We start from the raw sequence: 27222 nt of genomic DNA, 5'->3' as shown, positions 1-27222 counted from the left end.
AGCAATGTTTAATATTTTAAAAAATAATCCCAACCCAACTGTTCAAATGATATTCTTTTAAAAAAATATGCTCCCTGTCCATAACAGCTGCCATCAGAGAGGGCATTGCTAAGAAGCAGCGGGGCACGGCGCTGAAGCAAAGCTCTCCTGAGAAGTAGGTGTTAATAAAGCCACTTACTTGGTGTTCTCATTCCAGGCGTGGATATCACACGTTCAGACGCCTCAGACTCCAGTTTTCCTTGGGTCGACAGTTCCTCAGAGAGCTGCCTCCGCTGCCACAACTGCTTTCCTGGCAAATGAGTGTAAAATGACCAGCTTGTATGCCTAGCCCTCCTGACAGTCAAAGACCTGCAGGTGTAGGCCCTACACAGAATGAAAGAAAAGAAAGAAAGAAAAACGGACCCAAATCCTGTTCCTTGAGGAGAGCCGATAAAACTGATAAAACTATCTAAATTCCAGGGGTGCAAAGGAAGCACCAAGTTATAAGACTGTCGTGCTCTTGGGTAACAAAGGCCTTGTACTCTTTGGGATATCTCATCGTACCTTTTCGAAGATGCTGTGTATGAAAGAATGAGACACTTTCACCACCCCACAGGAAACTAAAGCTCCAATGCACACAGCTCTCTAGAAGATTCCGCAGCTCAGCACCAGGAGGCCCCAATCCCACGAGTGACAATACATAGAGGCCAGTTGAAAAAGAACAGCATTTTACTACAATGCTATTTTGGTTGTACTGAGTGCTGGGGTTCCAGTATTTGGGCGTTCATATTCATAGCTTTATCTAAAATAAATAAATAAATAAATAAAAGACGATATTAAATAACTTATTACTCACCTCTCTGTAAAACGTGGACTTGGGCAAGGCCTGATCAGCTGCTGTTCAGCAGAGCTGGTGAATTGTTTTGGGTGCCCCAAATCTAGAACCTGCTCCTCTAATTCTTACTTCCACCGACCTCACCATGGGATAGCATGGATGGTATTTCATCTTCCAGCACATGCCTAATAATACAGTTAGAGATGTGTTACTGCTCACTAATGCATATCCAAGCACCAACGCAGTCTAGCTTTGTCTAGTGGTGACTGCAGGGGATGAGGAATCAGAACTGCAAGGTTCTATTCAGTCTTTAACTCCCTGTGCAACCTCACACACATTACTTCAGTGTTTGAGCCTCACTTTCTGCAGCTGTAAATCAGGGATAATTGCCTATTATATCAGGAAGCTGCCCAAATTCATGGCCTGCTCCTGCAATTTATGCAGCTAATCCCATTAACGTCAATGGGGCCCCTCCAGTTTATACAGGCTGCATGAATCCACCTTTGGGCTAGTTCTTTCATGGATGATACCGCCCTTTGAGTAATAGTGTATATCTCTAAAAGGCTTAATTCTGATGATCGATTTATCTATCTAGAACACATCATCAGAGTGAGACTCAGTTGTAGCATATTACACAAAACATGCCAAGATAGAAAATGGGGCTCAGTGCATTTACAGTCAGACAGCGTGGACATACACAAATGTCCCTTCCTGGCATAGTGCTAGACCTATAGTATATTTGCATCACTTACCTTATTGCTCATACCATTATAGCAAACGAGCAACCTGGATACAATGTCTATTCTAGGGAGCATGTGGTCAAGTCATTAAAGCGGGCAATGTTGGGAGTCAGGATTTGTAGATTCTAATCCAGGCTCTGCTAATAACTTCCTGTGTGACCTTGGGCAAATCCCTCAGGCCAAAAATGTCAAGCATGGCCAGTGGCTTTGGGTACCCAACTCGAGTAACCTGGAACCTTATTGTCAGAGAGGCAGAGCACCCCCAGTTCCTATTGCTTGAAAATAGGATTTCTGGATGCCACTGGGAGCAAAGAGCTTAGTAATCAACACACTGGCCTATACTGTTACTTAAAGTAGCTCAGCAGCCATGGTGGAGCATGCCAGGCAGATGGGCTGCTACATGAACTCCCTTTGGTTAGCTTTCAGGAAGAAAGAGGTCAGCAATTTACCTCAGCAAAGGTCAGATGGCTGCTCTATAATGGGGTGTAGGATTCCGAGGCAGCTAAAGCCTGGCTCCAGTCATTAATGAGTGTCACAATACCGGAAGCCAGGTTTGCCAGGCATAAGGAAATTATTTGAATGCATGATTTTGTCCTGTGAAGGGCAAATGACAAGGTCACATCTGCTCCTTTTACATAAAACCAAGAGAGGCCTTTCTCAGAACACCACAGTTGTTAGGCGGTAGATTAAGTGGATCAGACAATGCAATTTAGCTTCTCATGTCCAAGTTTAGCTAGAACCTCTATTATTACATCATCTCCAGTTCTGATTACAACAGTTAAATATCCCTGCAGGCACCAGATCATAGGGAACACAGAGGGATTCTTTTTGATGGATGTTTTGCTTTTTCGGTGCTAGTATGAGACTGCAGTGACAAAAATAAAGAGGCAGGGCCAATGTTAATACAACTACAATGCACATGAAGAGCAATTTTCAGTGGTGTATCTGACATTACTTTATGCACACTAATTAAGGCTCTCGGGCAATGAGGAATACAATGAAAATGCATGGAGAGGAGAGAGATGAGAGGAAACATTGTCATTGTTGCATGTATTCACTAAAAGAAGTACCAAAAAATTAGTTTTCCTCCCCTTCACACAACTATCTACTGTGCAATAAAATAAACAGACGTGCTTATGGGGACTTTGCTCCTTTGGATCCCTAGATTCTCTGAAACTTCCACAGTGAACTCACACAGACTTTCTCAAAATTTGCAATAGTATAAAAGGAAGCTAACGTAAACCTAGACCCCTGGATATAGCGAAAATGCTTCAGCTCCATCTAGTGGATAGAAGCCAAGTGAACATGAGAGATGCCAACCAAGCTTTCCACAGCGACATTTGCAAACAATCAATATCTCATTACTAACCGTAATCACAAGCTGGTGTTTGTTTTTGTGGAAATATACCTCAATGAGTGACACACACTCACTGCACGAGTTGGTGGTACAAAGTCCTAAAAGCCAAAATAATTATTAGTAGTGACCTGCATACACACATGCCCAAAGTAGGAGTGATTGATTGCGTATCTTTTTCATCTAAGCTCCTAACAAAAACCCAAAGCTTCGGATGAAGCTACTGACCTTTTGCTAACTGCAGGAAGGTAAATGCTTGATAAATAATAAATAGCTCACCCCAGGCTTTTGCTCAGAACCTTTTAATTAAAATAGTTGAGCTCCTCTAAGGTCACAGTGACTGACGTTTGAGTCTGAGCACGGCAAATGCATCCATCCAGTGTTAAGTATAAAAAAATGGAGCTCTGTTCTCAACAGTATTTTCTCTTGATTGTACAAAATACTTAACTTCATGTCTTTTACTGCTGGCTGAACCCCAGATTCCCCATTACCTATCAGCCCGAACAAATCCTCAATGCAGTAGAACAACCCCAACTGCTTGTGTCTAGAGCTACTCAGCTGGAAGAAGCCTCAATATGGAGGTCAGCCAACAAACTGCTACAGACTCCAAAGGCTATTTCTACACTGCAAGCTACCTAAAAGCAATTTCCCTATCTATGCCATGCAAGGGCCAACTACTTCCCTCATCACCAGGGAGACCTGACCCCTGCCTGCTCATTTAACATGTGCACTCACTTATCCATTTCTAATCTTTCCAGTTAATTGGGCCATATTACCCACTTCAGAATAATAGCACACATGCACTCCACTGAATTATACAGCTGCAGACCTATGGTTATATGATATTAGAATATGGCACAGTGTCATATGTCACTGATCACAAATCTGACAGCCAAATGACACTAAAAGAAAAGGAGGACTTGTAGCACCTTAGAGACTAACAAATTGATTTGAGCATGAGCTTTCGTGAGCTACAGCTCACGGCTGCTACTCTGAAACCAAATGACGCTCTTATCATACACATCTCCTATCTTCCACGTCATAGCAGTTTAGTTTACGAATCAAGTTTCAGCTACATGTAGCACTCCTAATCTAACGCAGCAACAGTACAGAAGAGCACGTTGTAATAGATCCTTTCTTATGTACAGTTATCAAAACTGATTGGTAGGGGCCGGATAGGTATAGCCATTACTCAGTCATGCAGGGAGAAAAGGGAAGTAATGCCTCCCTTAATGTCCTCCTCAGATTGTGACTCTAACCCTGGGGAAGAGAGCCAGGACTACTCACCTGCTACTCCCTACTGTGAGCACATGGGTGGGGATGAGGCAGAGGGGGCAGGAAATGAGAGAGACCTTGGCTCCCCTCCCCTCTCCTCCCTCCACTGACTGGCCAGAGCAGCTGGTCAGGGACACAGTGGGAACCGACTGCTCCTCAAAATGGGCTAAAATAAATTCCCCTCTCCCGCAGAGAAGTGGGGGAGTAATACTGACTGAGTCTTCATTGCTTCTCTTGTCTGCTCCTGGGGCCATAGAGCTACATACTCAGGGCAGATTGTGAGGTTTTAATCTAGCCCTGAATTTGCAATCAGCCATCTTTATCGCTCATGATGATTTAGAAGGATGGATGGGGCAGAGAGCAAAGCTTGATTAGATACAAGGCCATACCTTGCGATAGCACCCATTAGAAAAGAAAAAACATCCTCTCATTTCTAAGTTTAGCAATTTGTTACAGAAGTAACTGAGAGAAACTAAACAGGAGACCATGTAATCTAACACATGAATAGTTATACTGTATGCGATTTCACTTCATGACTCACTCCAATGTTTTCATTTGGAAACTGCATCTAATTATTTACAGGTTAGGAACAACTTCCACAGCAATAAATGCAAATGGAAGAACATTCAAAATAAAATGTCTCGATAAACACCTTAACAAGGGTCCAGACCAGGGCAGTGGAGACAACACTGCATTGCAGGAGATGCAGAACTATTGGTCCCTCTCTTGATGAGCCCATGACCTTCTCAGCTGTTTATACTAGCACTTTTTCTACAAGTGGCCTAGTAGAAACAACCTTAGAAATGGTAGTGTAATTTTTTTACAACTCTGCCATCTAAACTTTACAGGTGAACTTTACAGCAGTGCTGAAAATTCTTGGTGTAGTTTCACCCATTCTACATCAATTTGAGCAGAATGCAGTTTTTTCCAAAAGAAATGAAACATACAAGAGTTTACACTCAAAAGCATTTTAAACCCCATTTCCTGTTTGCATCCTGTGTTACTAAACTACACACAGTCAGCATATGAGAAAAAAATTGCTTATAGCACTGCTGCTACAGGTGATAATGTTCTATGTGTTTCAGTTCACTAACAGGAAAAAGCACAGATTACCCAGGCATGAAACACATTGAAAATCCCTTTAAAGGAATATTGCCATTTTCTAGGGGATGGAGGGGATGTCTAATGCTTATTTTTTAAAACTGATTGTTAAAATACATAGTATAGGTGTTTGAGTAATTGTTTTTGGTTTACACTGAAACGCAAAACCCCTAATTGTAAACAGTGGATGTTAACAAATACTGATCAGACATTTTCTGAATACAATTGTTAGCTGATTGGTTAATCTTCAGTACAACTCCATAGTTGTCTTCATAATTTCTCTCTTCCCCACCTCTCATCCCCAAAGCCAAGAGACTCCTCTTTCCCCCAGACTATTTCACTAAAAGCTCGTGCCTCTTTGTCTATGCAAATAACTATGTGTAATCTTGACCTTTCACTTCACAGATGGTTATCAACTGCCTTACAGAGTTACAGCAAGGGCCCATTGCAAGATTACATTTACAGGTATTGTTATGGTTTAGCAGATTATGCATAAAGAAAGTAGAGAAGCAGGAGAATGTATCTAGAAGACTAACAGATGCCCTGTTCAATATATACAATTAAAAAGTAGTCCTTCTCTACAAAAATTTAAAAGATGACAGTCGGTGTTTTATGCAGATATTACAGCAGGTCAGGCTACATAGCATATACCATTTCTACAGTAAGAGAAGAACTGCTTATTTAAACAATGATGAGACAGTCACAAAACCATTTATCCTATCCAATGTGAGAAGATAAGCCCCACCACAACAAAGAAATGACACACTTGACGAGGGTGTATGTTTAATTAAAATATTTAATTGTCTAAGCCATTATTATCTCTAATACATTTTTCATCTCAGAGCACAATTCAGGAAAATAATCCTCAACATCTTTGTAATGTAAAGAATTATTCCCACTTGACAAATGTGGAAATTGAGGCAGAAGAGTTAAGTGTCCTGCACAGGATAACAGGCATCAATGCTGGACAACTAAACCATGCCCCCTTGAGCAAATAGCCTGTTGTCAAACAGTCTGTACAGTTTGGACCATTGAACGTCAAAGGCTATAAACATGTTACAACACATGCCAAGACAATAGAGCTGAGAAACGTAGAACTGTTAGGACAAGGGATTTTCCTTCTGCATGTCTGTTGATTCGAGATGCTCCTCCTCCTGGTCTTGCTTCTGTTCCTGTGTCTCCTCCAACATGGTTTGAAGATTCATTTCTAACACAAGATCCCTGGTTTTGGCCTCTTGAAGAGTCTGTTGTGCTACCTACAGTTTACAGGAAGATGATCACCATAATGTACAGTTACAAAGAGTCCTGACTTCCCCCCCAAGGGTTTCATGAAAAGTCAAAGAGAAAGCTGTGGTCCCAGTGTGTGCCTCAGAAGAGCCCAATGCATAGACACTTGAAGAAATAAAACATCAAGGCTATAATTTACTATCATCTTAGTCTGAGTTAAGGAATGAGGAGATTCAAGGCACTAAATGTGAGAAGCAGAAAATGTAAGTGGAAAGGGGTCGCCACCTGTCAGGGATTTGGGAAACACTGACTTAAAAAAAAGAAGAAGAAAAAAGAGAGAGAGAAATGTCACAACTAAACTGAATTTCTCATCTTTCCAATTTTTCTTCACCCAGCAACAATTTTTCTTCTTCTTCCTACTCTTTAACTTGAACCACATCCTTCTCCCTCCTCCGCAACTTTTGCAGAGGAAAAACAATGCTTGTGCTTGGTTTACCAGTCATAATTATATCCCAGTTATATAGTATATGTTGTATTCTATAACAATATCATGCACACTGCCATAAGAATATTCTATTACTGTACCACAAATATCACTTATTTCAACGCTGCTACCTTTTACAAGCACTGCATGCACTTAATGTAATAGGAATGGACACATTTTAAAAATAAATCTACTCTATTATAAATGTGTTATCTTTAAACTACTGTGGGATACTAGGAGAAATATTTTTTTATAAATTAAGAATAGTGAAAATATTTTCCCCTGAAGCGGATGTAAATGTATATATCAAAGTGACAGAATAACCCTTATTGTTTTTTACATGCTCTGTTTGTGAAAGGTGCTGGCTTGACAGACCTGGATATTGAAATCCTCCATTCAGCCACAGTGCAAGTTTCCTTCTCTGTCCCAGAAATGTACAACCTTGACATGGTATGACCACTTCTATGGCAGAGAGGGGAGTTAATTTTCCATGTCTGACTCAATTCTTGACTTTTCTGCTGAAACTTCCAAGAAGGGGGCCCAATTCCTGTCAATTTACTTAGACACCTAGGTGCCATAAAACAGTAATGCCTTTGTCACTAATGACTTGGGATGCATATAAACCAGTGACCTAAAAAGTGGTTCTGTATCAATTTACCAGCCACCTTTTGAGTATTTTTTTTTTTTAAATAATGCATACATTTGCTGTTCCTTTTCTTCGTAGAATGATCCCCTCTGCTAAAAGCTGCTTTCCTGTTTCTTCGAACAATTTTTCCGGCTCAATTTTTCCTTCTTTTTGCAGTTCATTGAATTTCTCAACAAACCTAGAATTCAAGATGTTTGTTACTTACCAAACAGTAGCAACAAAACATTTTATTCCACTAATTAAACAAACTGAAGAGCTAATTCTAGCTTAATTCTAACATGAAGCTTACCTCTGGCAGGTGGATTTAAAGTTTAATCGTGACAGTTCAAAGGCTTTTGGACCATTCCCATATGCTTCATAAAACGTCCTATTCAATAAAATAAATACGGTTTGAATTTCTCATTAATCCGTGTATAGGTGATAAGTTCTGGCAGAGATGTTAATGAACTTGTGAAGCCAGAGAACAGTTAGTTTAGGATAGAGCAAAGATGATTTCCTTGACTACTACTCTTCTCACTCACTATATTTTACATTTATAGATTGTTTTTCATTCAAGCATCTCAAAAGTACTTTAACACGCACTTTTAAATCCATACTACACACCTATGAGGCACAGAAATATTATTACTTTTTAAAAGATGGGTTAACTGAAGCACAGAAAGGTAAAATGGCTTGCCAAAGGTCACAAAACAAATTAATAACCATGACAAGGATAGAACCTGGGGGGCCGTTGCTCCCAGGACCCTGCTATAAACAAGACCTTGCGGCCACTGATACGCAGAATAAATGCAACTATACTAGTTCTTGAACACTTATTAACTGTTACAAGCATTCTGTTGACACAAAGCGCTTCACAAGAGCTCCAGGTGGTTGAAGTGGTATTGTAGATGCTTGTTTCCCACTGTAAACTAGACTTGATCTAAAGTGATCATTTTCAAGTCTACTTCAGTGATTATAAACACATACATCCATAAACGCAAGACTGCAGGATCATGGGCAACAATTTCCCTATTGTACAGATGAACAGCTAAGCACATAAAAGTTAATTAAATATCCCAGAGATAAACAATGGTTAAAGAGCTGTTGTATTTTTCTCCTAATCTATCATTTAAAACAAATTTGCACATATGCCTCAAACATGGAAGAGACGCTTTTAAAGATTCTAAACAAATAAATAAGTTTCACACAGGAGCAATGGCTTCAGTAAGGTGTGACAGATAGGTCCATCTGTTGGATAGCTGTTAGTGCCACCCTCTGCAGCGTACTGCAAATTTCAAAGGGAAACTGAAACCTCTCCTGCGTGTTTTAGGGCATAGATCAGAATTCACTGACACTCTAAGTGGAATACAACAATCTTCAGAAGTTTGAGAGTTGGGGCCAGCACGCTGGAGCTTGGGGCTTCAGCCCAGCAGGAGGCACCTCCCAGGGTTTGGGGCTTAAACCTGCTGGGATTTGGCCACCCCCGGCTTAAGCCCCAAACCCGAGCAGGCACGCCCTACATGGCTGAAGCCCCAAGACCCTCCTCCCCACTGGGCAGAAGCCCCTACCCCCCCACAATGCAGAGGTCCCGAGCTTCTCCCTCGCCCCCCCATAGGTGGAGAATGGGAGGAAAGCGTGGGGGGCTCCGTGAGCAGCACTTTAACTGTAAAAGAGCTGCATGAGCCATGGTTTGGCCACCCCTGGCATAGATAATACTGTGTCTGTGCTACAGGAAAACTTGAAAGAGATGGAAGGCAACGGCAGAACTCACGCTCGGATCTCATCCTCTTGGTACAGAAGGGGAGGGATGACATCCTTCACTTTGCCATAGCGCTGACGGGGCTCCCGGTAGATGGGCTCCCTCAGTGGAGGGAAAGCGGCATACACATCGAACCACAAGGGCTTCTGCGCCTCAGCCAGCACCTTGGACCGCAGCAGATCCCGTGTCCTGGGGGAAGAGAGAGAGACGCAAAGGGAGGAGGAAGAACGTGAGCTGGGAAAAAGGTGAAAATCAGGCCCGCTGAAAGGCCCAAGAGAGAAGGGAAACAACCTGCCTGTGGGAACCCATGCTGCACCGGGGCACCTGCCCTCCTATAGCTCCTACCCACAAGCACAGTATCCCCCCAGCACACCCTCCCCCCCATCAGTGCCCCTCCCCACACAGTACCCCCCCCACACACACACTTATCAGTTCGAGGGGCACCAGCCCTCCTCCAGCCCCTTCGCCCACCTCCCCGACCCCAACCGACACCCCCGAGGGAACAGCCCCTTTCCCCGCACGGGAGGGAGGTGGAGCCTGTCAACAGGGGCCCCACAGGCCAGACAGCCAGGTAGCGGGGAGGGGGAAGAACCTGCCCTCTCACACCCCAGGCAGTTAGGACCTGCCCGTAGCAGCCCCCGGGAAACTTCCCCAGTCCCGTCCCTGGTGACCCCGTACCGGGTGAACACAGTCCCCAGCTTCTCCAGCCGGCTCCCCGCCATGCTGCTGCTGCCCCACGTCCGTCCTAGGTCGCCCCTAGCAACCGCGGCTCCTAACAACCACCTCCCCGCCAGCAGGCCCCGGCCCGCACTTTCCCCCGGAAGCGGAAGCGAGCGGCCGGCCGCCTGACCGAGCTGGTGTCAGGCCCACACAGCCTGTGGCCGAGGGGATTCCCGAGATGGCTCCAGGAGCCAGGTAGAGGCAGCCAATGGCTGAGCAGAGCCCGAGGCGGATTGATGAACCAGGCAGAAGCAGCCGATGCCAGAGCCCAGCTGAGGGCATTCCTCGAGCTCCCCCAGCCGATGGGGAGGCTGCTGCGATCCCTTATTTAAAGAGACAGCCCCAGTTTCGAGGGCACCCCAGGCCGTGGCAGGCTGTCACCCAGGCTCACCACGCCCCAGCACGGACATGGCACCCAAGCTTGTGGAGCTACCCCCTGTGCTCTGGGCACGGAGGAGCTGAGCCTGCAGGCCGCCCAGCCAGCCTTGCGCCCGGTGGTGCACAGGGTTCCCAGTTTTGGCTGGACGTATTCCGAGAGCCTGCGGTTTCATCACATGATGTAATCTTTAATTAAAGATTCATCCTTAATTCCTGGAGACTCCAGGGCAGTCCTGGAGAATTGGCAACACTAGCCGTGCATTGTCATGCCACAAAGAAACCCCCAAACCAAACCCAGCAGCCGGCACAATCCAGGCCCAGCTCCTATGGATGCCACGTGGCATTTGGGGATGGTCACCTATGCCAGCCCCTTCTGCTTCCCCAGGAAATCTCCTTGCTCAGATGCCAACCCTCTCTTTTAAATGATCCCAACTGGCCAGAAGCCCATTTGATATGGCAAGATTTCTTATCTTGCGCACACAATTTCTGATTGAGTGCACACATTATTTCGGATCCTGCACACACAAGCTCTTTAAACTAATCCCTTCATCAGACAGTTGGAACAAGCCATGCAGCATGCACTGCTGCCACTTGCAAAAACAGGCTCAAGCTATGGACAGAAAGATCCCCTGGAGCACGGAGAACTACTGAGTGGTAACAAAAAGGATGGCGGGCTTGCTGTTGTAGGACTGGGCTGCTCTCAGAAAGGATGATCCCTAATTCTGGCTAAGCTGAATTCAATGCAAGAACCAAAGGGAAGACATGATAGACTCTGGGGCTGACCCCGGAGCGGAATGGCCCCATGTGCAAAGTATAACAGCTCCAGAAGCAGCAGCTCTGAATAGCAGGAGGTAATGGTCACATTGTCCCCCAACATATCCCTATGGTCCCTGCATGCCACTATACTGAGGGCAGAAAGGGGTCTGACACAGGGCTGTTTTGAAACCCTTGTTAAGAGGGATATTCCCAAGAGGACTTCTGCCAGTTTTGCAGCCCCTATACATATGGGCTGATACGATTTCTCTGGCAGTCTAAAAATAGCCTGGCTGTGGCTTGTTGCTCAGTCAACATTGTGATTTGTTTCTAATTATGTTTTGCGCCTATGATTAAATATCCTGAAATATCTCCCTCAGGGAATATAATTTCAGTCACACCTTACCTTGCCTTGATCACCCTTCCCTTACACAAAAAGCGCTTTCATGTCTAAACAGTGTCTTTCATTGGGGGTGAGGATAAAGTGACACCCTTCCCCTATTACAACACTGTCTTTGAGAACATTGTGGTGTTGCAAATAAATCATTCTTACAACGTAGGGCGATTTCTTTGGCAATGGCAATTCATGCAGTGAGGAGCCCAGGCACAGTCCTATGAATGACTGAACATTACACTAAGTGTTGCATTATTCTAGTACTTTATCTATTGCCAGCAATGCCTGGTAATTGCCATTTCCTTAGGCTATTCAGCTTGTCCCCTGGAGTGCTTGATGGTTAAAAGAGGACATGCCAATGGAAATCAAATGCAGCAATTTTTCAGAGGCCTGGCCCCTAAAGTTGCACTTGTGATTTTTCACACACACACACACACACTTACTTGAATCTGCATGAGAACCAAGGAGAGATGGATTGGAAAACAGTTTGCAATCACAAAATCAGCAGCCCCAAGTGTGTCAAAATTTAGACGTGAAAACGGGTTGGTGCAATTTTTAGTCCCTGCCCTGGGATGGGTGCAGATAGAGCCATAAGCCATAGGGAGCTCCACTGATTTCAGAGTTAGGCTGAGGCTGAACCCTTTGAATAATCCCATCCTCCATTTTCAGGCCTCATTTTCAAAAAGGGCTGAGCGCCCAATGTTCAGCACTTGAAATCAACACAAGCTCCTGGGGGGGGCAGCATGACAGATACTGTAATCCCATGCGATAGCTATGTACAATATCGTATTAGTTATGAATGGTTTATGTACGATTGTGTTCTACTCCATGGGGGAGGGTTATCACAGCTGCTACAGGAACAAAAAACAGAGGGGGTTGATGAAGGAGAGTCACTGAGACAACTCTAGAGAGATACCGTCTCCGGACTGGTTTGCATATACTGTTTCAAGATGGGTTTTCCAGAGACTAGGAGACAAAGAAAAGGGCTTTTGGTATAAAAGGACAAGCTTGAAGTGACCCAGGATCTTCTTTTTTGATCCAGCAAACAGATAGGACCTTCTGTGGAAAGGTTAGGTAGACTTTGGCCTACTAGGATCCCATAAAATGATAGGTAATTCCTGGCGTGTTTAGTGTGTGAGTAATTCTGTGTATTGTTTTTATTATGGTTTCTCTCTGCTTTTACCTTAGGAATAAAGATACTTGCTTAGATAGTGCTGGGTAATAACTTGTAACTGCTGGCAGTATGCTGTTTATAGTCCTGGGAGAGAAAGCAAAGCCCAGGTGCTGGCCTTTAGGCACACTAGCTTACTGAGACTATGACAGTGTAAGGCAGAGGGCTGTGCAGCCTTAAAAACCCCAGCCAGAGGCTAGTGGGACAAGGGTCCCTACCCAGAGACCACTGTTCCCTCTAAGCTGTGTGCACACACACAGATCCTAAACCCCACGCACACGGAGAAACACCACCTGTGCAAAAATTTGCACAGAAGAAATTTTTTGCGCACATGGCCTGTCAAAAATTAGAAGGAACATTGCCAGAGACAGGTGACAGCTAGAAACCTGAGACTAGACCAGGCACTCCCGATATGGACCATGGAGGCAGGGGAGACAGGTGCAGTTACCCTTACACCGTGACAGGCAGCACCTTTGAAAATCAGGCCACTTATTTGGATGTCTAAATATAGACTTAGGCTCATACTTCCAAAACTCTTGGCCTTAAGAATTATTGTCAGTGAAGACAATGAAGTGTCTGGGTTTCGAATGTTGATAGCTAAATCCCAGACTTGAAGCAAAACAGTTGTAACCACATTACACCCACCAAACCCGTGTAAAAATGTACTAAGGCCTGTTTGACATGCCTAGTATATGACTGATTTGTTTAATCTGTTTTGCCTTAGCCTGGTCAGACTCCTATCTCAGCTAGTGGATGATGAAGGAGGACATCCAAGCTGAGGGGCAGCTGCAGTCCTGGGAAGAGGGACACCCGTATAATTTTTATCTGTTTCTTACAAAAGGATGAGAGAGTGAATGATCAGTAACTGTGACAGGCATTAAATCTTTCCCTTAGGAAGAAAGCACATCTGAGAGTGCAAGAGTACAGCATCCATATGTCGGGCAACTTACACAAATTAAAGTCCTTAAGCTTATACCATATGTCTAAGAATAAAGCCCAGATGGCTTCAGAATCATGTAGCCTTGCTGAGGCTGCAGCTCACTTCCTCCTACTCTCTCACTCCACACTCCCCCCATCCAAATAATACTTTGCATTTGCCCTAGCTAGATGTTTCCCTCTATATGAGGGTCTGAGTGCAGTCAGCTATGTGTTTGTTAATACTTCCCTCCCTTAGGACATTGGTAAGTCCCCTATTACAGAGAGGGAAACTGAGGCCTGGAGAGGGTAAATAACTGAATTGAATTAGAGGCCGCATGTATCTCCAGAGTACCCAGAGGCTGTTCTTGTCTTTGTTGCATTATAGAGGTGAGACCTATGGAGTCAGAGTCTCATTGATACTAAAGGCCAGAAGGGACCATTGGGTCTACAAAGGCCTGCCTACTTCAATGCTAGGTTCAAGCTAGAGCAGCACATACAAGGACCTGTGGATTCTACAGGCCACACCTCTCTATTACAGTTGAGGACAGCTGTTCATTGCTCCAGTTTAAGGACAACTTTGGACAACGGTTAAGCCTGGGGATCTAAACTAAAAGGCCAGGTTCTCGGTTGCTCTACAGCTTGTGTTGTCACTTATCCTTTCTCACCCTCTTCGCACATGGGTATCAAATAGTAGCATTTCACACGCTCTTTGCACAGGTATAAAATGACCACCCCAGGGGCTAGTCCACAGAGAATCAGGCCTGGCTGTTATGGGGTATTTTCTCGAGGACAGGTGGTACCTTATGTTTCCACCGTGTGGCAGCAGATGTAACATTTAGCCTGTCAGCTGCTGGCTTACCCAGCCTGATTTTCCTTTTTTAATTTCATTTTATTTCGTTTATAGATTTCACAGCTATACCAAGGTTATTTGCTGTGCATAAATAATCTTCTCACAGTTACAGTATTTCCAGGAACCTGACTTCCAAGAAATGGAAATCAAGAAGTAATCTGTATTTATTAGATACATTCCTCTGTTTCTCTCTAATTATGGATAGGTCAATGTGAAAAATACACTTGGTAATTTCAGACACAAGACATTCAATCCATCTTCAAATATTATAAACGCAAGAGGCAATAAATCTACCTTAGAGATTGTCCTCAAGCAATAAAATTGGATCCAGATCCAAAACCACCGTTAGCGTTGAGTGATTTGGATGCAGAGTTTAGTTGGGGACCATTTTATCATCTCAGTTCACTCTTTGCAGAGGAACAAACTCCCCCCAGTAGAGACAGAGAATAAAAAAGGAAACTACAAATAGCGGTCCAGGACTGTATTCATGGCCACACTAAGCAGTTAGCAGGCACTAACCCTTTAAATTCATTTGTAAAGCTCCAATTTCCCACTATTTATAACTGTTGGTGGATTAATGATGAAAATTGTTAATTAATTATTAATGAAATTAGTGTTGGTGGATTAATGATGAAAATTACTTGCCGCAATAGGAAGTTTGCACTCACTTTTTCAGCTTTTCAGCTGAAGCTTTCAGTTTTTCAGCCTCATGCTTTTTAAAATTAAGGTAATAAATAATACTTTGTCTAACACTTTGCATCCAAGGATCTAAAAGCACTTCTCACGAAGGAGGCTTCACAACTCACTGGTGAGTTCAGGGACCTTTATTTTAGCAGCTGTACAGAAGGAAAACCCAGGCAGAGAGATGAGAAGTGATCAGGGTACGGTCATACAGCCAGTCAGTAGCAGAACCAAGACCCCCTGTTGTAGGTGCCTCGGCTCTATCCACAGCGCCAAGCCTTGGAAGTTCTTCCCAGCAGCAATAAACTCTGAACTAATAGCAACTATCTCTAGATAAAAAACATTTAGGTGCATCTTACACACATTATCTGCACTGGCTGCCTGTTGGTTTACAGACTGAACTTTAGGGTGTTGCTTTGGAATCCGCCTTCTCTCCTCATAAGTTTATTGGACAGAGCATTCGCTCCAAGGGGCACCCAGCATTAGAATTTGCTTCTCCCTGCTGCTCCAAAATACTGCTGGGCTGGTGGCTTTGAGGGTAGGCTGCAAAGCAGGTCTGTTTGCATGGATTGCTGTAACAATTGGGGTTACGTCTCCAGTGGGGAGAGGAGCTGGGAGTTCAGTTCTGCTGGCTGGCTGGGCAGGGGCACCAAAAGGCTTGGATTTTCTGTAGAAATCCAAAGGACAATAAGCAGAAGGGTCAGTTCTAGCAGCCCACTGTAGAGAGTTAGTTAATGTTCTTTAAAGCTGGAGGTTTGGGTACAATCCTGGCCCCACACTGTAAATTTCACCCCTTTACAGCTCAAGAGGCTGCAAACCTCTCCATCAGCAGTTAGGCTGCATCCTTGCTAGTGACTGAAAGCTCAACCGTTGTGCAGGGGCTGGTGTGAAATGAATGGGTGCCTCAAGACTATTTCCTAGAGGACAAGTTCCCCACATCATAAAACAGCAACATATTAAAAACTGACCCCTTGCTGCTCTGTAGAGTCCAAGCAATGGAGACTGCATCACCCTCTCCCTTCCTAGAGAAGCTTGCCCTGCCTCCATCCACGGGGTCCTTGTTGTGTGGCTGCAGTCTCAGGCCTGTCCAAAAATAAATAATCATCCTTGTGCAGTTCATGGATTGGCCACTGCAAGGCAACAGAATCCCAGGCCTGGTGGGGAACCAACATCTTTAAGAGCGAAGGGAGTTGTGCAGGGCTAGCGCAAATGGAAATCAGCAGAGCACCCAGATGTAGTTCAAGGAAATGAAGACAAGGTCAAGAGGCAGCAAACAGGATGTCATAAATATAAAGGGAAGGGTAAACCCCTTTGAAATCCCTCCTGGCCAGGGGAAAGCTCCTCTCACCTGTAAAGGGTTAAGAAGCTAAAGGTAACCTCGCTGGCACCTGACCAAAATGACCAATGAGGAGACAAGATACTTTCAAAAGCTGGGAGGAGGGAGAGAAACAAAGGGTCTGTGTCTGTCTGTATGCTGGGTCTTTGCCGGGGATAGACCAGGAATGGAGTCTTAGAACTCTTAGTAAGTAATCTAGCTAGGTATGTGTTAGATTATGATTTCTTTAAATGGCTGAGAAAAGAATTGTGCTGAATAGAATAACTATTTCTGTCTGTGTATCTTTTTTGTAACTTAAGGTTTTGCCTAGAGGGGTTCTCTATGTTTTTGAATCTAATTACCCTGTAAGATATCTACCATCCTGATTTTACAGGGGGGATTTATTTCTATTTACTTCTAAATAGAAATAAAGATAAAGATAAAGAATAAGATAAAGATAAGCTTAGGAGGTTTTTCATGCAGGTCCCCACATCTGTACCCTAGAGTTCAGAGTGGGGGAGGTACCTTGACATGAAAAACCTCCTAAGCTTATCTTCACCAGCTTAGGTCAAAACTTCCCCAAGGTACAAAATATTCCCCCCGTTGTCCTTGGACTGGCCGCTACCACCACCAAACTAATACTGGTTACTGGAGAAGAGCTGTTTGGACGCGTCCTTCCCCCCAAAATACTTCCCAAAACCTTGCACCCCACTTCCTGGACAAGGTTTGGTAAAAAGCCTCACCAATTTGCCTAGGTGACTACAGACCCAGACCCTTGGATCTTAAGAACAATGAACAATCCTCCCAACACTTGCACCCCCCCTTTCCTGGGAAATGTTGGATAAAAAGCCTCACCAATTTGCATAGGTGACCACCAACCCAAACCCTTGGAAAAACCCTGTAAAATCAGGATGGTAGATATCTTACAGGGTAATTAGATTCAAAAACATAGAGAACCCCTCTAGGCAAAACCTTAAGTTACAAAAAAGATACACAGACAGAAATAGTTATTCTATTCAGCACAATTCTTTTCTCAGCCATTTAAAGAAATCATAATCTAACACATACCTAGCTAGATTACTTACTAAGAGTTCTAAGACTCCATTCCTGGTCTATCCCCGGCAAAGACCCAGCATACAGACAGACACAGACCCTTTGTTTCTCTCCCTCCTCCCAGCTTTTGAAAGTATCTTGTCTCCTCATTGGTCATTTTGGTCAGGTGCCAGCGAGGTTACCTTTAGCTTCTTAACCCTTTACAGGTGAGAGGAGCTTTCCCCTGGCCAGGAGGGATTTCAAAGGGGTTTACCCTTCCCTTTATATTTATGACACAGGATAATACACCATGGAAGGCAAGAGCAGGAACATAAGAATGTCCCTACTGAGTCAGACCAATGGTCCATCTAGCCCAGCATCCTGTCTTCCAACAGTAGGCAATGCCAGGTGCTTCAGAGGAAATTAACAGAGCGTGCTGTTAGGAGAGTGCTCTCAACCCATGGTCCCCTCTGCAAGTAATAATCCATGCTTGTCAATGGGGGAACTCAAACACTGGCTTAAAGCGCCTCTCAGGCTGATAATTCTCCCCTAGTTACAAAAGCAGAATGATCCAGTGACTGTTTGAGTCAATCTAGGTATCTGTATGGTCCCATCCCTGTGGTATCCAAGTGCCAGTATCACTCGGGAAGGGAGCTCTGGGCTCCTAATTGGCTACAGTTAGGTCTGGAGCTGTCTATTTATTCTGCACCTTAAATACAAGAGCATCCTTCCAGAACAAGAATAAGAGGTTAGTGTGGTCTTAAAGGCCAGTGAACGCTAATAAGTCAGCATTAAAGCCTGCAGTGGTGTGCCAATGCACCTACTGTATTGCAGCATGCAAAGGCTGACTGAAAAAGATGCATATGAAGGCATGAAAAGTAAGAGCAATGCCTGCCTCTCTACTCATCCCAAAAATAATCCATCAAAGATGCAGCATTGATTTAGGTCTTCTGAACAGAGGCCAAACTGCGAAACGTTGTCAAGTTCAGAATCAGACAGCCTCATAACGTTAGATTTATATTTTTTTCATCATGTGTTTGGTTCTGGCCATTCATTCATCGTCATATTTATAGGCGCACTTGTCTGATTACCTGAGCCAGGCAAAAATCTTCCTCAACAAAGTGGGCCAGAACCTCAGCTGCTGTATAGCTGCAAAGCTCCATTGATACACTATGTTGATTTACGTACGCCAGTTGAGGGTCTGGCCTCCGTAATCACAACTCACCTGATTTCAGGCTTTATCCCAAACTTGCCACAGACCAGAATTGTGTAACTTACAAGGCATTCCTAGGCCCAGTTTTGAGCAAAGTGGCAAATTTATGGCAAACCATCAGAATCATGGTGGATTCGCAAAACAGCATTGCCAAAACTGGCTGTTTTGACCAGATTCCACTTCAAAATTTTAGGAGATGTTAGATGTCAGAACTCAAAGCACACACAGACTGAGAAAAAGCGAAGATGCTGTCACTGACTCTGAGGAAGTGAGATCCACAAGCTCCAGCTCGCTTTAAATTGTCTACCTTCAATAATGTTTCATGCTTCAAGACATACTGATCCATCAGCGAGTAGAAATTTGTGGTGTTGAAAATTAAGAACACATATTTCAGAAATAATACTTTATAATAAATGTATTCCCTTTCCTCTAGGAGACAATGTGAAGGAGCCTGAATGTACGTTTGACAGACATGGAGGAGTTGGTGTATTCCAGACAATGAAACAGTTTAAAGAAACTGCACACACTTCATCCCGAGAGACTTATTATTTTCAGCATTAAGTGGGTAACACCATATTTTTGATAAAATGCAGTTCCACATTAATATAGCTGATTGTAGATGTGCTGTGAGCTTACACACACAGATCTGACGTCACAACTGTCCCTGAGCAGCCTGGGTCTGCATTTCTTGTTCATAAATAAAGCCCAGCTACAGAAGATCTGATATTGATTTCACTGGCTAAGAGCTCCATCTAATGCCCATTGAACTCAACGGAATGACTTGCACTGGATCAGGTCTTAAATGCCTACATATGTCAGAGGAAAGGGTGTGAATGGTACACGCCCTATACACTAGAATGCAACTGCCAGGATCACTCATTTATTAGGGAAATCATTCCTTAATGTTTCCTAAAGTCAATGGGCCTGACTCTTACCCCAGCCTGTGCAAAACTCATGTGCATGGGCTTTGCACAAAGCGAGGGTATGATGCAGCCTGCCATGCTGTGATGAACAATCAGAGACATAAAGCCCCCTCACTCACCTCTAAATCCTGCCTTAGAATCTTTGGTCCAAGCAAGAGCTGCACTGGTAACTTGCTAGAAGCTTGAAGTAGGTCAATACATGTTTGATATGGAGGGGCTGCTCACAGAAGGAACAGATCTCAGGACATGTTGCTTCCTCTTGATCCTGCAGTCACTGCCAGCAGCTCCTCTCCATAGCAAAGATGGAGACCGATATATTGCAGGACTTGACAGCGGGCAGTTGTGTCACAGGCCACACTTGTTTGATTCAGAATTCCTCAAGCTCTTTCCTCCTCATGAGAAAGCTTCAAAATTTTCTTTTTGACCCATGCATGATCTGAGCTCCTTCATAAAAGGTGTTCTTGAATCATGACAAATCCATGACTACCACAACTAACATTAGCTCTCCCTGCACCAATCTGCTGCTCCTGCAAGGTCAAGTGGCAAAGTATTCCGGCTCTTTCCGGGGGAGGAAGAGGATGGAGAGCTGCCTATGACAGGGATCACATTTCCAGGAAAAGCTTTCCTTGGGTTTAAGAGTCTCCTGTACTGTAAACAGGGGTGATATTGAGTCAGAATTTCATGTTAAAAGTTTATATCCTCCCATCCTCAATTAGCTGCCCAGGCATTCAATTTAGGACTGGATTAAAAATTTTCCATCTAAGCCTCTTTTAAAAAAAACAAAACAAAACAGAAAATTGGATTTTCAATAAAATAAAGCAGTGGTTCTCAACCTGTGGCTCATTCAGCGCACAGCTGCAGCTGTGACATCCTCAGGGCCATACAGGTAGTATATATTTTGAATGCGGCCCACATAACACACAGAGAGCTGCATATGCAGCCCAATGATAAATAGGTTGAGAACCACTGACATACAGTTTTACATGAAAAGCATCTGTTTTTTGCGGAAAATTGAAATTTTTTCAGATGTTCAATATTTCAACAAAAACTGAAATATTTCAATTTGGATATACTACCTTAGTGCCTGTTGGGAGTTGTAATGTGGTCATTTCATATCCCTGATTTTCTATGGGCCAGGCTTCCCAGACAGACTACATCTCCCATGATGTACCATAGCCAGGGATGTCCATGATGCACTGCTTCTGGTCTCCATGAGGGGAAACTATGGTGCATCATGGAGATATAGTCAAAAATTTCAGTGGGGGGGGGGAAGCCATTTGCTGACCAACTGTAGTTCAGATCACTTTGACAAGAGCTTGTTGGAGCTCTGCTATGGCAGTCAGGCTGTTCAGAGAAGTCCTCCTTCCTGTTTCTTTGGAGCCACCTATTGGATTGTGCACTACACAGTCAGCATGAGGCAATAAGAATCCCTCACTTAGAAGAGCTACTCATTCGGTAACAGATGAGCCATTGAGAGCAATGTCTAGAAGTGAGATGAAAGAAAAATGCGTTTCACTCGATTCTCAGTTTCTCATTTTTTTTTCATGGCCGTAAAAAATCAAAAGCAAAGAAAACCAAGGCATTAAGTGTACGACGTGACTTTATTATATGAATTACTATTAAACATCTTTAAGAAAAAAATACTTATAGAAATAAGTTCTAAAATAGCAACACTCACAAACATCACAGAAATCTTTTTTGGTTTTTAAACCATTTCGTATAGAAGCAATACAAATGTCACTGAATATTGTACATTTTTATAGAAGAAATGCATTTTGGCTTTCAAGCCTGTCTTTGTGGCCTTTCCACTTGTTAGACCTGAATTTTTAAAAAGGAAAAAAAAACACCCTTCCTCCTCCATTACAATGGTATTTGGTGCTCCCGGGACATTTGGAAATGGTTACAAGGTTACATCGTTTAGAAAGACTGTGTCACGACTAGGATCTAAAAGTGCATTGTTAGAACACATTAGCTAGCATGTCCTAAAAGTCCTGCATAGACAAAGCAGCGTATTCTGTTAACACATGCTAAACTATGCATGTTAACATATACACTGCCTTGTCTACACTAGACATTTAGTAGCTAGCACTTGTTAGCTACCACATGCTAACACCACACCTTTAGATCCTCATCTCAACAAAGCCAGAAAGATGTGAACCCCGCAGCGTATCAAACGCAGATCAAGGAAGTCATGTAACAATATTATTCTCCTCCCATTCACTGCAATGCTAAGTTTCTAAAAACCACCAAATACGCTTTACTCTGCCTGGCTTTTTATATGCCTACAATGTGGGTCAGTGGAGAGTCACATCTCAGTATGGGCTCTGTCCTGGGAGGTTCTGAGCACTCAAAACTCCAACTGACTTTGAAGAGAGTAGAGCAGTGGTTCTCAACCTTTTTTCATTTACAGAACCCTAAACAATTTCGAATGGAGGTGCAGACCCCTTTGGAAATCTACTTTCTGTATATATAGTTGAATTCTGCTCAGTTTTCAGTCTAAGTCTTTTGTGGACCCCTTAGACACAGTCTGCAGACCCGACCACAGGTTGCAAACCACTGGAGTAGAGAGTACTCAGCACCTCACAGATGTGTTCAGTACAGAGAGACTGAGGGAACTGGGATTGTTTAGTCTGCAGAAGAGAAGAATGAGGGGGGATTTGATAGCTGCTTTCAACTACCTGAAAGGGGGTTCCAAAGAGGATGGATCTAGACTGTTCTCAGTGGTAGCTGATGACAGGGCAAGGAGTAATGGTCTCAAGTTGCAGTGGGGGAGGTTTCGGTTGGATATTAGGAAAAACTTTTTCACTAGGAGGGTGGTGAAACACTGGAATGCATTACCTAGGGAGGTGGTGGAATCTCCTTCCTTAGAAGTTTTTAAGGTCAGGCTTGACAAAGCCCTGGCTGGGATGATTTAGTTGGGTCCATTTAGTTGGTCCTGCTTTGAGCAGGGGGTTGGACTAGATGACCTCCTGAGGTCCCTTCCAATCCTGATATTCTATGATTCTATGATCTCCAGATCGGCCCTAATAGAACAATGAGGCAATAAGTCGCCTCTGGACTAGTCTCCAGCTGTGCCGCAGCTGTGTCGCTGCAGGCTTTTAAGTGTAGATATAGCCTGAGATTGTATTAAGAAGATGACCTTGGGGAGCTATGTTAACTAACACAATGTCTTAGAAGTCAGCATAGAGAGGGAGAAGTTGTGCTAAGCACTGTGACAGCTGGCCGTGGTTAACCCTATGGTTCTAGTCGGATTTACCCATGACAAGATGATGAAATGTTAAGCACACCTTGTCCTTGTCTATAGTGACTGTTAACACATTGTTAGTTAACATGACTCCATAAGGTTGTGTTATAACACAACCTGATTTCTAGATAGAGACCAAGGAGTAAAAGATTTCAATAAACCTAGCACTAATTTAGCAGCGGTGCAGCTGCTAACATACAACACGTGTGTCCTGAGGAACAGGTGCATTTGTATTTTTCCCTTCCCACTCCCCCCAATCCACAAAGCACTTCCTGGAGACCAGACTGTCTTATAAAAATGCGTTTCTGCTGGGACAGGCAGCACAGTTTCCTACCAGCAAGAGTCTGAGCTTCTGTTTGTTCGGCCGTTGATGCCTTTTTGCATTCATGGAAACTTAGCTCAAAGTTAAGCCCTCAGTAGCCAAGAGAAGTTGGAACTTTTACAAGCTGATCTGATTCCAAGCTTGATTTTCTTCCAAACATGCAGAGCTGCTTTAGGAGAGGGAGAAACAGCCAAGCACTTATTAAAGTAGGAGCCAATTAAGGATAGGAAAAAGGGGGTGGGGGAGAAACAGACCTTCCAATTCTAAGGCTGGGGATAAAAGTCCCTCCTCCTCCTCCAAAAGCCCATCTGTTTCCAGTGGTAGTGCTCCAGCTTCACCCTTAGCAACCAATACGTATGTATGGACACACGTACTTGGGGCCTTACCCTGAGTGGTGCTGAGCAATGTAGCACCCACTGATTTCAAAGGGGCCAGTGGGTGCCTGGCAGCTCCCAAAATCAGGCCCTTAGTCGCTTCCTTTCTCTGAACAGCCTCAAAAGCATATTCCAGGAACCTCATATACTGCGTGCTGCAGAAGCTTCCAAGCCACTGAATTCTTGTCTGAGCACGGATGACCTCACTTGAAACTATTCTAGTCCCTGAAGCAGGCAAATTTCTCCTCCACTCAGGAGGTTTTACCAAAAGACTCATTGATGCTCCTCTCCCTTTTATTTATTTTTTGAAAGGAACAGACACCAAAAACAAGCTCAGCGTGGGGGGAATTTGAATCTTTAGAGGATCTTTAGTCTTTGAGAACCTCAAAAGTTGCTGAGATCCCAGGGCATAGCTGCTGTCCACATCCTGATTCAAGTCTCCATGCACTTGCCCACTGCACTGTTTGGGATTTGTAGCAGCTCATGTTCTGACTGGGAGGTCATGGGCACTATATGCGACAGTTGAGGAGTTAGTGTAATATCCAAATCACGTTCTGTCAGGAGAATGTGTCACTTCAGCAATAGACACATGGACCCTTTCATCAGGAACCTCTTGAAACTCCGTGCCACACAGACTCGAAGTCCTGCACTGAAAGGAAGCGCTGTGTGTGCCTGAATCCACTTTTGCTCATCCCTACTAGTTCTGAACAGTGTATCAAATTACTCAGGCCCAGACGAGGAAACCCACCACTGCCTTCGTGTTTCCATTGAGTAGCTTGATTGAATGCCAGGTGCATGGAACAAGAGCCTCATGCTCAGCAACTTTTAAAAAGAATCTGTCTTGGCACATGCTTCAAAGGCATACAGATTCTCCAGCAGATTTTGAAAGGAGCCTGTCAGGGAGTTTAAGCCTGCAATGTGGGCTTTTGTTACAAAGCCTAATAGAAAGGCAATGAAAAATGTTGGACTGATTGCTTGGATCGGTGTGTCTTCCTGCTGCTTTTGCACCCAAACGTTGCAGCGCTTGTGCTACTGCATGGGACCCAGAAAGTGAGATGGACTAGTCTATTCTCACTGCCCAAGCTTAGAAGTAAATAGACAGTATTGATGTAGAAAAGAAAACTTGCTTGGGGGGAGTTATTTCAGTAATTGACACTGCTGTTTGTAGCACAGGGAAGGAATTTTTTTTTAACTATTTTTTTTTAGCCTGACAGTGTCCATTTCGATTCCAATGATTTGAGCATTACTTTTAATCCCCCCAATGTTCCACTGTGCCACCAGATTCCAAGCTCTCGCCCGGAGGAGGGATGTCATCCTCTCATTGACTGGCAAGCTCTGAACCAATCTCCTCTTCATTTCATGTTATGAGAACTGCTCTCAGGTCTGTGCCCAGAACTCCCAAGACCATATGGGCTCAGCTAAAGAAAACCCACTCATGTCTCAACTTGAGGTCAAATTCTGATCCCACTGAAGTCAGCTGTGAGACTCACATTAAGCAGGATTTAGCCTATGATGTACAAACTCAGAGGTGAATCAAATAAGGCCCCAGCTACAATCCCCTCCCATCTAATCTGGTAAGTGTTTCTAGACAGCCAAAACTCATTGCCTGCTACATAGGGAGCAGCCAACTGTCATGAACAATCCAAATGAGAACCCGTGGGATATGTTCTAATTCAGAGATCAGCAGTGAGAACTACACAGCTTTGAAATTCAGCCTTCCCCCACCCCCCATTCCTACTCTGTAAAGGTACCGTACTATCACAAGAGCAGCAGCACAAAGCTAGAGGAAGTGGTACACTGGAGGAGAAACTGGACCCAGCTTGGTGTCTAGTTCAAGGAAATTTTATTCATGCCTGAGGCAAAGGTTTAATTCAATGTGAGATGCCCAGGAGAAGGCCTTTTCTTTTTCAAAAGACGATTTATATTATCCTGCCTATTACCTGATCTGGATCCTGGCTTATTATCTCTTAGTAACAGTAACAATAAACAACATTTTTCAGGTCTTTTTTTATGTGCGTAAAGTTACATCACATTGCTACAGTGATACGTTTAAAAATGCGCAAGCCAGAGCCCCGCTTTTCAATGTATTATTGTTGTTATTGTTTTTAATTCATATCCAAACCATGTTTATATCAAAGAGGGTGAGGGATTGGCCATTATTCCCACAAGCTTGAAATCCATTATCTTCACTGCAGTGACTGAGAAAAATTCAGATCAGCTGCTGATTTTTGGCTGGATTTGCTGGATAGGAAAGAGGTGTTTTCAAACCCGCTGGGAAGAAAAAATTGTGCCTCACTTTAATACTTGTACTTCAGAAAAGGATGATAGTGGGGGAAGCCAAGGAAATTGTTTTTTCTTTGCAGCCATCTTCTTATTAAGACTTTAACAAATAAAGCCCAGTTCAGGCAATGGATCTGGGATCTAGAAGAGAAGGGTAGGGAGGGGGAAAGGAAGAAGTGTATTCAGTCAAAGCTGCTTCACTCATGGTGCTGAAACAAAGCCTGTCACTGTGCACTGGATGTTTTTAAACCAAGCCATAAGGATTCACTGAACTTGATGCATAGGAACAGGCAGGCATGAATACTGGAGCCTCTGCATGGTTTTCATCAGTAACCTCATGCTGAGTCCACCCACATACGTTCTCCATGGAGAGCAAAGAACAGGAAAGAATTGGCCAGACGGTTTCTCTTGCATTCTTCAGTACAAAGGCCAAAGTACCTGTTGCTATCCACACAGCAGCTATTAATGGGGCTGGAGGGGCAGACATCTGTACAACAATGGCAGAGTAAGTCCCTGTGGGTGACATTCACCCCAATGCAAGCCCCATGTGCAAGGCTTTATGCACAAAGACCTACCTAGATCCTTAACACATAGCACAAAGAACTCCACACATCCTCTCTGAGGCATGGTGATTTTCACCCTAAGTCATCAAGGATGTTGTGGGGCCAGTGCTATCAGCTGTAGCTGAAACAAGAGGAAGTAATCCATCCTGTGAAAGCCAGGGAAGAACAAACAGCTGAAGCCAAGACAATACCCTCTGTTTCAACTTTGCGTTGGAGCACCAGGGATAAAGCTCAAGCCACTTGTTTTCTCCATGACAGCATGCAACAGATCCTTTGAATTTTCTTAGGTTGGCACTTTGTCCATTGGCCCCATTGTCTAACCTACATCACTCAAATCATTGGGGGGCGGGAGGGATGGGCTTGCAACAGGATAGCTGATCTGATTCCTGTAACTAGCTGCACATTACCCCCAAACACTTCTTACCATTTATTGTCCTTCTTTCGGCCTCTCTTCTTCCTCGTGTAGCTGCTGCCTTCTTGCTTGGAAATCCTCATCTGAAAGGCATGAGACAGACCTGTGTGGTCAGAACTTCAGGAGATCCTTTCCCGTATCTAAACAAGCTGGGTGGCAAAGCTGCAGCAGTGTCAGGGGACTGGAAGGGCCTGGGAATTGCAGAAGGATATAGGTGACTGTCACTCTTGGGTCACTGATTGGTTCAAACCTGCCCCAGGCTAGCAGTGAACAAAGCCACTACTGTTAGATGGCAGTTCC

At 44.0% G+C, this 27222-nt stretch overlaps 2 protein-coding genes and 1 long non-coding RNA gene across 4 annotated transcripts in view; all 3 read right to left on the bottom strand.

The window, feature by feature from the left end:
* LOC144929526 (uncharacterized) overlaps positions 1–355 on the bottom strand; it is a 116629-nt gene extending 116274 nt beyond the window's left edge. The window contains exon 1 of the long non-coding RNA XR_013634791.1: positions 179–355. This is a non-coding gene — a long non-coding RNA (uncharacterized LOC144929526). The remainder of the gene's footprint in view (positions 1–178) is intronic.
* Positions 356–6062: 5707 nt separating this feature from the next.
* MRPS23 (mitochondrial ribosomal protein S23) lies at positions 6063–10215 on the bottom strand. The gene is made up of 5 exons (XM_073315113.1): positions 10058–10215; positions 9392–9568; positions 7931–8008; positions 7696–7819; positions 6063–6540 (listed from the first exon to the last, which is right to left on the bottom strand). The coding sequence occupies exons 1-5, from the start codon at positions 10099–10101 to the stop codon at positions 6385–6387; spliced, it is 579 nt and encodes a 192-aa protein (XP_073171214.1). The 5' UTR covers positions 10102–10215; the 3' UTR covers positions 6063–6384.
* The window catches only part of CUEDC1 (CUE domain containing 1), a 136392-nt gene continuing 118674 nt past the window's right edge, over positions 9505–27222 (bottom strand). The window contains exons 10-11 of one of the 2 annotated variants that reach the window (XM_073315112.1): positions 26935–27005; positions 9505–9568 (exon numbers count right to left, since the gene is read on the bottom strand). In XM_073315112.1, the coding sequence (XP_073171213.1) occupies positions 26938–27005 (68 nt within the window). In that variant the 3' untranslated portion in view covers positions 9505–9568; positions 26935–26937. Of the gene's footprint in view, positions 9569–21309; positions 26089–26934; positions 27006–27222 lie in introns of those variants that run through there. The other variant, XM_073315111.1, reaches the window with a different exon arrangement.

Source organism: Lepidochelys kempii, chromosome 17 (genome assembly GCF_965140285.1).
Source record: "Lepidochelys kempii isolate rLepKem1 chromosome 17, rLepKem1.hap1, whole genome shotgun sequence".
NCBI classification, from domain to species: domain Eukaryota; kingdom Metazoa; phylum Chordata; order Testudines; family Cheloniidae; genus Lepidochelys; species Lepidochelys kempii.
The sequence above is the reverse complement of the archived record's forward strand: the minus strand, read 5'-3'. Positions and strand labels throughout refer to the sequence as shown.

Excerpts from the sequence above, each read along its gene's own strand:
- MRPS23 (XM_073315113.1), bottom strand. The coding sequence starts at position 10,101 with ATGGCGGGGAGCCGGCTGGAGAAGCTGGGGACTGTGTTCACCCG. Across the intron at positions 9,569-10,057 it reads CTGGGGACTGTGTTCACCCG|GACACGGGATCTGCTGCGGT; the intron begins GTACGGGGTCAC and ends CTCTTCCCCCAG. Across the intron at positions 8,009-9,391 it reads CAAGAGGATGAGATCCGAGC|GACGTTTTATGAAGCATATG; the intron begins GTGAGTTCTGCC and ends TTTATTGAATAG.